This window comes from Lampetra fluviatilis, chromosome 20 (assembly GCF_964198595.1).
Source record: "Lampetra fluviatilis chromosome 20, kcLamFluv1.1, whole genome shotgun sequence".
Lineage (NCBI taxonomy): Eukaryota > Metazoa > Chordata > Hyperoartia > Petromyzontiformes > Petromyzontidae > Lampetra > Lampetra fluviatilis.
Window position 1 is genome coordinate 575,143 of NC_136294.1, and position 11,584 is coordinate 586,726.

General features: G+C 58.3%; 1 protein-coding gene across 2 annotated transcripts; it reads left to right on the forward strand.

Annotated features, from left to right (window-relative positions):
• The first annotated feature begins 3,647 nt into the window (after positions 1-3,647).
• On the forward strand, positions 3,648-8,991 carry LOC144937728 (phosducin-like). Of its 2 annotated transcripts, none has more exons than XM_078865168.1 (4): positions 3,648-3,787; positions 5,195-5,381; positions 6,146-6,321; positions 7,032-8,991. In XM_078865168.1, the coding sequence occupies exons 2-4, from the start codon at positions 5,207-5,209 to the stop codon at positions 7,647-7,649; spliced, it is 969 nt and encodes a 322-aa protein (XP_078721294.1). In that variant the 5' UTR covers positions 3,648-3,787; positions 5,195-5,206; the 3' UTR covers positions 7,650-8,991. The 2 variants fall into 2 exon arrangements, with proteins under 2 accessions (XP_078721294.1, XP_078721296.1); XM_078865170.1 differs by having other exon boundaries at positions 3,648-3,801; positions 7,032-8,990.
• The last annotated feature ends 2,593 nt before the right edge of the window (positions 8,992-11,584 follow it).

Genomic DNA, 11,584 nt, shown 5'->3' on the forward strand with positions numbered 1-11,584 from the left:
AGACACACACACTCACCCGCACATACACATACACACACTCTCCCCCACACACACACTCACCCGCACATACACACACTCACCCGCACAGACACACACTCTCACCCACACATACACATACACACACTCTCCCCCACACACACACTCACCCGCACATACACACACTCACCCGCACAGACACACACTCTCACCCGCACAGACACACACTCTCACCCGCACATACACTCACCCTCACAGACACACACTCTCACCCGCACAAACAACACACTCACCCTCACATACACACACTCACCCGCACAGACACACACTCTCACCCGCACATACACACACTCACCCGCACATACACACACTCACCCTCAAATACACACACTCACCCGCACAGACACACACTCTCACCCGCACATACACACACTCTCCCCCACACACACACTCACCCTCACATACACACACTCACCCGCACAGACACACACTCTCACCCGCACATACACTCACCCTCACAGACACACACTCTCACCCGCACAGACACACACTCTCACCCGCACATACACACACTCTCCCCCACACACACACTCACCCTCACATACACACACTCACCCGCACAGACACATACTCTCACCCGCACATACACACACTCTCCCCCACACACACACTCATCCTCACATACACATACTCACCCGCACAGACACACACTCTCACCCGCACACACACACACTCACCCGCACATACACACACTCACCCGCACAGACACACACACTCACCCGCACATACACACACTCTCACCCGCACATACACACACACTCACCCGCACATACACACACTCTCACCCTCACATACACACTCTCACCCGCACATACACACACACACTCTCACCCGCACATACACACACACACACTCTCACCCGCACATACACATACACACACTCTCACCCGCACATACACACACTCTCACCCTCACACACACACACTCACCCGCACATACACATACACACACACTCACCCGCACAGACACACACTCTCACCCGCACATACACACACTCTCACCCTCACATACACACACTCACCCGCACATACACACACTCTCACCCGCACATACACACACTCACCCGCACATACACACACTCTCACCCGCACATACACACACACTCACCCGCACATACACACACTCTCACCCTCACATACACACTCTCACCCGCATATACACACACACACTCTCACCCGCACATACACACACACACTCTCACCCGCACATACACATACACACACTCTCACCCGCACATACACACACTCTCACCCTCACACACACACACTCACCCGCACATACACATACACACACACTCACCCGCACATACACACACACTCACCCGCACATACACATGCACACACTCTCACCCGCACATACACACACACTCACCCTCACAAACACACACTTTCACCCTCACACACACACTCTCACCCGCACATACACACACACTCACCCGCACATACACATACACACACTCTCACCCGCACACACACACACTCACCCGCACATACACACACTCACCCGCACATACACACATACTCACCCGCACATACACACACACTCACCCGCACATACACATACACACACTCTCTCCCGCACATACACCCACTCACCCGCACATACACACACTCACCCGCACATACACACACTCTCACCCGCAAATACACACACTCTCACCCGCACATACACAGACACACACTCTCACCCGCACATACACACACTCTCACCCGCACATACACAGACACACACTCTCACCCACACATACACAGACACACACTCTCACCCGCACATACACACACTCTCACCCGCACATACACAGACACACACTCTCACCCGCACATACACACACTCTCACCCGCACATACACAGACACACACTCTCACCCGCACATACACAGACACACACTCTCACCCGCACATACACAGACACACACTCTCACCCGCACATACACAGACACACACTCTCACCCGCACATACACACACTCTCACCCGCACATACACAGACACACACTCTCACCCGCACATACACAGACACACACTCTCACCCGCACATACACACACTCTCACCCGCACATACACAGAACCACACTCTCACCCGCACATACACACACTCTCACCCGCACATACACAGACACACACTCTCACCCGCACATACACAGACACACACTCTCACTCACACATACACACACTCTCACCCGCAAATACACACACTCTCACCCGCACATACACAGACACACACTCTCACCCGCACATACACACACTCTCACCCGCACATACACACACTCTCACCCGCACATACACAGACACACACTCTCACCCGCACATACATACACACTCACCCGCACATACACATACACACACTCTCTCCCGCACATACACCCACTCACCCGCACATACACACATACACACACTCACCCGCACATACACACACTCTCACCCGCAAATACACACACTCTCACCCGCACATACACAGACACACACTCTCACCCGCACATACACAGACACACACTCTCACCCGCACATACACACACTCTCACCCGCACATACACAGACACACACTCTCACCCACACATACACAGACACACACTCTCACCCGCACATACACACACTCTCACCCGCACATACACAGACACACACTCTCACCCGCACATACACACACTCTCACCCGCACATACACAGACACACACTCTCACCCGCACATACACAGACACACACTCTCACCCGCACATACACACACTCTCACCCGCACATACACACACTCTCACCCGCACATACACAGACACACACTCTCACCCGCACATACACACACTCTCACCCGCACATACACAGACACACACTCTCACCCGCACATACACACACTCTCACCCGCACATACACAGACACACACTCTCACCCGCACATACACACACTCTCACCCGCACATACACAGACACACACTCTCACCCGCACATACACACACTCTCACCCGCACATACACAGACACACACTCTCACCCGCACATACACAGACATACACACTCAACCTCACACACACCCGCACATACACAGACATACACACTCACCCTCACACACACACACCCGCACATACGAGCAAACGCGCGCACACAGATTTCACATAATCCGGTTCCCCCCCCCACATCCCCTCCCCCCACCTCGCTTCCTCTTGCCCCGGTACTCGGTGGTGATGGTGCTGATGGGGTTGACGATGATGAAAGTGGTGGTGCTGGTGGCGATGGGAGTGGTGGTGGTAGTATTAGTGCTGCTGATGAAGATGATGATGGTGTTCGACTTCGTCCCCTCGTGCCGGACGGACGTGAACCCACGTAGAACCAACCACCTGCGCTGGAGCATCCGTGCCCCTTCTCGTGACCACGTGGATGATGAACATTGCGGTTGTGGTGGGTCTGTAGGATTTGGTCACCATGGCAACCCTATTATATCTCCCAACCCCCCACGAACAGCCCCTTTGTCCACTGTCCCCAGAGCCCCCACCTCAGGCTCGATCCGTGGGTGACGTGCGCGGTAATGCGCTCGCAATTGAGTCGCGATTAAGCTGATTAGCCTCGGGGTGGGGGGGCAGGAAGGATTAAAGCGCCTTGACAGGTTGCGCTCCCCCCTGCCCCCCACAACTCTCCTCTCCCCCCTCACCTCTCATCCAGCACCCCTCGCCCCGCACCCCTCTCCCGCCACTATTTGTGGCGAGGTTTGTGCCGTGGGGGCGCGCAAACGGCAGAGACACGCGGGGGGCACAAGCGAGACGCAGGGAAGAGGTGAGTGCGGTGAGGTGAGTGGAGCAAGGTGAGGGGTGAGTGAGGAGTTTGGTGAGGAGTGGTTAGCTTATTGGTGCGGATCACAACGATGTGTGAAGTGATATCTGATGTGTGCGTCGTGAGTGAGGGGTGATGTTTAGAGTGAGGTGTGTAGGTGGTGAGGTGAGTGGTGAGGTGTGGGGTGATGTTTCGAGTGAGGTGTGTAGGTGGTGAGGTGATTTGGTAATTGCCGCTCACTCAGAGGAGGAGTTGAAGGCGCTGCTGCTGAAAATAGAGCGTGCCACTAAGAGGTGGGGCCATACCATCAGCCCCACTAAAACGAAGCACCTGCCTGGGTATTTTGTACCATCAGGCACTCCACCCCCACAACTCCCAATCGGTGATGGGGCAGTTGTGGAGAGAGGAGAGTTTCCCATACCTGGGCAGTGTGCTCATGATCGGCTCCGGTTTGACAGCAGAGGTCTCACTCCGAATCAGTCGAGCGGCAATATATTTTCATCGGTTGTGTAACGCTGTGTGGAAGCTACCTGGTCTGTCGCTTCGCACGAAGCTTCAAGTCTTTTCGGCCACGGTCATTCCCTCCCTTCTCTACGCTTGCGAAACGTAGACCCCCCTAATGGAACATCTTCGCCGGTTAGAAACATTTAGGCTGGCCAGCTTACGATCCATCCTGGATTTAACCAGGCTGGATTGTGTGAGGAGCTCACAAACCTTTGAAAAATCTGGGCAAAGTCCCATCGGTGAGCTCCTCCGGCAGACAAGGCTGCGTTGGCTGGGTCATGTAGCCCGCATGCCCAGCCACCGCATGCCCAGCCACAGCTTTTGTTTGGCCGGTTCGAGGGGGCTAAACGGGCGCGGCACGGGCTAGAGAAGAGATGGAGTGATGTGGTACAGGAGGACGTGGATCTGAGTGGACTTGCCGATGACTGGTACCAGCGGTGTCAAAATCGGCCTCTGTGGAGGAGGCTCGTGAAGGACGCTACTGGGCAGTTGGAGGCAGTCGCCCTCCAACAACAACCGAGGGTGGAGGAGCGACGCTCACAGCAACGAGCGGAGCGCCGGGTGGCTAAAGCACAGCAAGTTGGCACAGTAGGGGGCACAGGTGGTGCATCAGCCACTCATCTCAGTCAGTCGACCCGTGGCACCTGGGTCTGCCCCGTGACCTCCTACCAGCGGGCGTTCGCCACTTAGTAGCGAATGGCGGTTGTTGTTGTGTGTGCGTGTGGGGTGAAGTGAGTGGTGAGGTGTGGGGTGATGTCTGGATACTGGATTTCATTTGGACTCTGGGGTGGCGCTGCTGCTGATTTTGTTGGTGTGTGTGGAGAGTGGTGCTGGCCACACCATCCCCTCCGTGCGCCGTGTCGGCCTTCACCGGTGTGCGTCGCGCTCTGCTGGGGCTCTCCGCAGAGGGGGGCGACGATGGCGAGCGACGCGGGCGAGAAGGCGAACTTCTACTGGAGCAGCGGGGAGGAGGACGAGGGGACCCCCGGGGCCGAGGGCCACGGGGTGGGGGACCCCGACGACCAAGGGGATCCTGACGCCCTCCAAGTGCCCGAGGAGGACATCAACCTGGAGGGGTCTGCGGTGCACACAGGTATGGGACGAGAGCCGATAGCACCTGCGTGTGACACCTGTGCTTTAGACCACGACACGTGACCCAGTGAGCGAAGACGTCGATCGTGGAGGTGACGCGGCCCGGCGGTGGAGAGTTTCCCCCTCGCTGCAGTAGTTCGCGGTTCGAACCCGGCAGGCCGCCCTGGTGAATGCCGCGGTGGGAAGTGTCCGCAGTATGCTCCGCGCCGTCTGCTTCACAGCCGACGTCAAATGAGTGAAGCCATTGCGTGGCGGCGTCGCGGTCCAAGTTTGCAAAACATTCGAAAAACGACCCCGCAAATGACCGCTCGGTTGGGATCACGCACGCGCAGCAACACCGGCCCCTTCTGCTACGGGCGCACTCGTTGCTCGCCGGCAGCTGGAGCCTCCGTGCGTCACACAGGGACGACCGCAGCTGCCACTTGGGGTGCCCTTTCACATGTGTTGAGATGCGACGAGGCAAGTCGCAGTGGTTGGCGCAATGTCCTACGAAGCTGGCCACCAGAGTTCGATTCACGCACATCAGCGACGAATATCTGAACCTGTCCTGGGCCTCCCTTGGGTCAACTCGGCCTTGAAAACGAGTACCTGGTTCGTTGTGTGTGAGACGGCCGGGCGTGGTACTGGCCACCCACCCCTTCGTGTGCCGTGTTGACCTTCATAGGTGCTGCTCGCTAACAATACTTGCCTCAAAAATCCGTTGTGGCTATCGGGGGGATATTTGTCATTGCCTTTATAACGGAGGACCCCCGCTCACCCCCGCAGGGCCCAAGGGGGTGATCACGGACTGGCGGCGCTACAAGGTGCTGGAGAGCGTGGAGAAGGAGGACGACCCCGCCGACGAGAAACGCAAACTCATGAAGCAGATGTCGGTGTCGTGCCGCCCTCTCACGGCCGAGGAGCGGAGACGCGCGGACATCCAGGAGCAGCTGCGACGCAAGGTGACGCCGCCACGAGAGGGGCCGGGGGGCTGGGGGCCCCTTTCTGGGGCGGGGTCGCTTTTTGAGGTTCGCTTTGATCGAAATGCCACTTGTTGGGGTCGCCACTTTTTGTCAGCTGTATCGATCAGGAGACGAACCGGATAAAGCAAACGGAGTAAAAGCTGAACGTGACGCAAAGAAGCAGTGAGAGAGATAGGGGGAGAGAATGGGAGAGATATAATCAGTGAGAGAGATAGGGGGAGAGCATGGGAGAGATATAATCAGTGAGAGAGATAGGGGGAGAGCATGGGAGAGATATAATCAGTGAGAGAGATAGGGGGAGAGCATGGGAGAGATATAATCAGTGAGAGAGATAGGGGGAGAGCATGGGAGAGAGAGAGAGAGGAAGTGGCGGTGGGAGAAGACGCGAGCCGTTCTGGAGCAGGAGCAAGAGCCGCGCGGCACGGTGCGGGTCCGACTTCCCACCGTCATGGACACACCGCACCAACACCACCCGCGCTCCGCGTTGGGGTGGTGGAGGTGGCCTCCACGTGGACGTGGTGGTGGCCGCTACCAAGGAGAGCCTCGCCGAGTCTCAAAACTCGTCCTCAGGGGGGTCCTGCCAAGTATTTGCAGTCGGGGAGCGCTGCTGCTGCTGCTGCTGCTATGGTCCTGATTGAGCGACTTGCAGGGACTGATCTCCAACTGCACCCCCACCCCTCTCTGCGCAGCTGAGCATCCGCGAGTCGGTGCTGGTGGCCGAGCAGGAGGACGAGGCCTTCCTGCGGCGCTACCGCCAGAAGCGCATGGAGGAGATGCGGCGTCGCCTGAGCTTCGGGCCCCGGTTCGGCTCCTGCCAGGGGCTGGAGAGCGGCGAGGAGTTCCTGGCGGCCATCGAGTGCGAGGCGCGCACCAACACGCTGGTGCTCGTGCACGTGTACGAGGACGAGGTGAGCGGCTGCGTGGCTCTCAACTCGTGCCTCGAGTGCCTGGCCATGATGTACCCGCTCGCCAAGTTCTGCCGCATCCGCGCCACGGACACGGGCGCCTCCGAGCGGTTCCCGGCCGAGGTGCTCCCCGCGATCCTCGTGTACCGCGCCGGGGAGCTCATCGCGAATTTCGTTCGCCTCTCGACCCTCCTGGGCACCCAGTGCCTGGCGCAGGAGGCCGAGGCGTTCCTCAACGCCTACAGCCTCCTGCCCGAGAAGGAGACGGCGGGGGCCGGGGACGACGAGGACGAGGAGGAGAGGGAGGGGATGAGCCGAGGGCACGTCCAGGGGGAGGAGGGGGAAGAGGGGGGGGAGGAGGAGGACCAGGGCCTGATGGGAGAAGAGCCGGACGATGAATGAGAGAGATGTGCGATGAAGTGATGGAGAGGCAGGAGGAGGGAGGAGATGAGGCGGGGCCAGGAGGAGGAGGAGATGGGACCAGAGTCAGACGATGATGAAGCGGTGAGGCGTAACGAGGTTATGGAGGGGGAGGGAGGAGGAGAACGGAAAAAGAGGGGAGCGTGGAGCGCCTGAGGTCCCGTAAGGTCCCAGCTCAGGGCAAAACAAAGAAGGGGGCACCTGAGGAGAGGGGGGTGTGAGGAGGGAGGAGCAGATTGAGGGAGGGCCGGGCGAGTGAAGGATGGAGACATTGAGATGGAAGGATGGAGAGGGGTTTAGGGATGCGAGCGTCGGGGTTGGAATGGATGGAGGGGGAGAGATGGGGAGTGCAGGGAGAGAGGAGTGGATGGAGGGAGGCGGAGGATTGGGTGGAGGCGTGGAGGGTCAGCTGGATGGAGGGAGCGTTTGGCGAGGGTGGGGGCTGTATTTTCCCGCACACACAGTGACACACACACACAGGTAGCACACACACACGCAGGTAGCACACACACACAGCACACACACAGCACACACACAGTGACACACACACACACAGGTAGCACACACACACGCAGGTAGCACACACACACACACACAGCACACACAGCACACACACAGTGACACACACACACAGGTAGCACACACACACACAGCACACACATACAGCACACACACACAGCACACACACACACAGGTAGCACACACACATACAGCACACACATACAGCACAAACACACAGCACACACACAGGTAGCACACACACACAGCACACACATACAGCACACACACAGCACATACACACACACAGGTAGCACACACACAGGTAGCACACACACACACACAGCACACACACACACACAGAACACACACACACACACAGCACACACACACAGCACACACACACAGCACACACACATACAGCACAGACACACAGCACACACACATACAGCACACACACGCAGGTATTTAACGTCGCCGCCACAGGTATAGCGGGCGCCACTCTGCAACGAGATCGGGATTTGTACCCCACGAACCCCTCCCTCTGCTGCTGCTGCTCCCTCTTCACTGCTGCTGCTGCTCCCTCTTCACTGCTGCTGCTCCCTCTTCACTGTTGCTGCTGCTCCCTCTTCACTGCTGCTGCTGCTCCCTCTTCACTGCTGCTGCTGCTCCCTCTTCACTGCTGCTGCTCCCTCTTCACTGCTGCTGCTCCCTCTTCACTGCTGCTGCTGCTCCCTCTTCACTGCTGCTGCTCCATCTTCACTGCTGCTGCTCCCTCTTCACTGCTGCTGCTCCCTCTTCACTGCTGCTGCTCCCTCTTCACTGCTGCTGCTGCTCCCTCTTCACTGCTGCTGCTCTCTCTTCACTGCTGCTGCTGCTCCCTCTTCACTGCTGCTGCTCCCTCTTCACTGCTGCTGCTCCCTCTTCACTGCTGCTGCTCCCTCTTCACTGCTGCTGCTCCCTCTTCACTGCTGCTGCTCCCTCTTCACTGCTGCTGCTCCCTCTTCACTGCTGCTGCTCCCTCTTCACTGTTGCTGCTGCTCTCTCTTCACTGCTGCTGCTGCTCCCTCTTCACTGCTGCTGCTGCTCCCTCTTCACTGCTGCTGCTCCCTCTTCACTGCTGCTGCTGCTCCCTCTTCACTGTTGCTGCTGCTCCCTCTTCACTGCTGCTGCTCCCTCTTCACTGCTGCTGCTGCTCCCTCTTCACTGCTGCTGCTGCTCCCTCTTCACTGCTGCTGCTCCCTCTTCACTGCTGCTGCTGCTCCCTCTTCACTGTTGCTGCTGCTCTCTCTTCACTGCTGCTGCTCCCTCTTCACTGCTGCTGCTCCCTCTTCACTGCTGCTGCTCCCTCTTCACTGCTACTGCTCCCTCTTCACTGCTGCTGCTCCCTCTTCACTGCTGCTGCTCCCTCTTCACTGCTGCTGCTCCCTCTTCACTGCTGCTGCTCCCTCTTCACTGCTGCTGCTCCCTCTTCACTGCTGCTGCTCTCTCTTCACTGCTGCTGCTCTCTCTTCACTGCTGCTGCTCCCTCTTCACTGCTGCTGCTCCCTCTTCACTGCTGCTGCTCTCTCTTCACTGCTGCTGCTCCCTCTTCACTGCTGCTGCTCCCTCTTCACTGCTGCTGCTCCCTCTTCACTGCTGCTGCTCTCTCTTCACTGCTGCTGCTCCCTCTTCACTGCTGCTGCTCCCTCTTCACTGCTGCTGCTCCCTCTTCACTGCTGCTGCTCCCTCTTCACTGCTGCTGCTCTCTCTTCACTGCTGCTGCTCCCTCTTCACTGCTGCTGCTGCTCCCTCTTCACTGCTGCTGCTCCCTCTTCACTGCTGCTGCTCTCTCTTCACTGCTGCTGCTCCCTCTTCACTGCTGCTGCTGCTCCCTCTTCACTGCTGCTGCTCTCTCTTCACTGCTGCTGCTCCCTCTTCACTGCTGCTGCTGCTCCCTCTTCACTGCTGCTGCTGCTCCCTCTTCACTGCTGCTGCTCCCTCTTCACTGCTGCTGCTCTCTCTTCACTGCTGCTGCTCCCTCTTCACTGCTGCTGCTGCTCCCTCTTCACTGCTGCTGCTCTCTCTTCACTGCTGCTGCTCCCTCTTCACTGCTGCTGCTCTCTCTTCACTGCTGCTGCTCCCTCTTCACTGCTGCTGCTCTCTCTTCACTGCTGCTGCTCCCTCTTCACTGCTGCTGCTCCCTCTTCACTGCTGCTGCTCCCTCTTCACTGCTGCTGCTCTCTCTTCACTGCTGCTGCTCCCTCTTCACTGCTGCTGCTCTCTCTTCACTGCTGCTGCTCCCTCTTCACTGCTGCTGCTGCTCCCTCTTCACTGCTGCTGCTCCCTCTTCACTGCTGCTGCTGCTCCCTCTTCACTGCTGCTGCTCCCTCTTCACTGCTGCTGCTGCTCCCTCTTCACTGCTGCTGCTCCCTCTTCACTGTTGCTGCTCCCTCTTCACTGCTGCTGCTCTCTCTTCACTGCTGCTGCTCTCTCTTCACTGCTGCTGCTGCTCCCTCTTCACTGCTGCTGCTCCCTCTTCACTGCTGCTGCTCCCTCTTCACTGCTGCTGCTCTCTCTTCACTGCTGCTGCTGCTCTCTCTTCACTGCTGCTGCTCCCTCTTCACTGCTGCTGCTCCCTCTTCACTGCTGCTGCTCTCTCTTCACTGTTGCTGCGTGCGATGCGTCAGGATGTTGTTGTAATTTTACTCTTCATTGACGCAGTGAACCACAATTGTTAAACCTCATTAATATTGACTTCACTCAGAGGCGAGACGCGTCCATCCTCTGGGCTACAGCTCGCCCTGCACGTGCGCTACGTGTGTTGGACTTCTTCTTCTTTCGCAACGTACGTAGCCAACCGTGCTGATGGCCTACAGCTCCCCCAGGGCCCACAGTGGGGGGCCCAAGGTGCCCCCCCCCCACGCCGTTGGTTTTCCCTCGCCCCGGAGAGCCTCGCTGAGTCTCTGGGGGGTTTGGCCTCGTGTCGGGGGAGACCCCCCCCCCCTCCTCCTCGCGTACACACGAGGCGGGGTAACTCAAAGCTCTGCACAGATGGATTCATTAATTGGGTGAGTTCACGATGGCCGCTATTCGTGATGCGCGGGGTGGGGTCACCTGATGAGATCGACCCGGGGATTTGGGCTCCGTCTTAGGGGGTGGGGGTCGAGCGCTACCGCCTCCCGTCACGGGAATGAAGCAGCAGCAGGTGGGAGCCTGGCGGTGCGGCGAGTGGATGGATTTGATGGATGAGCAGGGAAGCAGGGGGGAGGCACTGCTGGTGTCCCGTAATGAATAACGTGGGGTGGGGGGGGGCAATCGCGCCCGAGCCCTCCAAGAGCCTCGTGGCGGGCCTGTCACTCTGACCTGTGATCCACCAACGCCGGCGTCCACACGCACTGGGCTCGTGTCGCCTCTGGGAAATCTTAAGACTCCGAGGG

Bases quoted from the DNA above. Each gene is read 5' to 3' on its own strand.
- LOC144937728 (XM_078865168.1), top strand. From the start codon at position 5,207: ATGGCGAGCGACGCGGGCGAGAAGGCGAACTTCTACTGGAGCAGCGGG. The intron at 5,382-6,145 runs GTATGGGACGAG...TCACCCCCGCAG, and splicing joins GGGGTCTGCGGTGCACACAG to GGCCCAAGGGGGTGATCACG. The intron at 6,322-7,031 runs GTGACGCCGCCA...CTCTCTGCGCAG, and splicing joins AGGAGCAGCTGCGACGCAAG to CTGAGCATCCGCGAGTCGGT.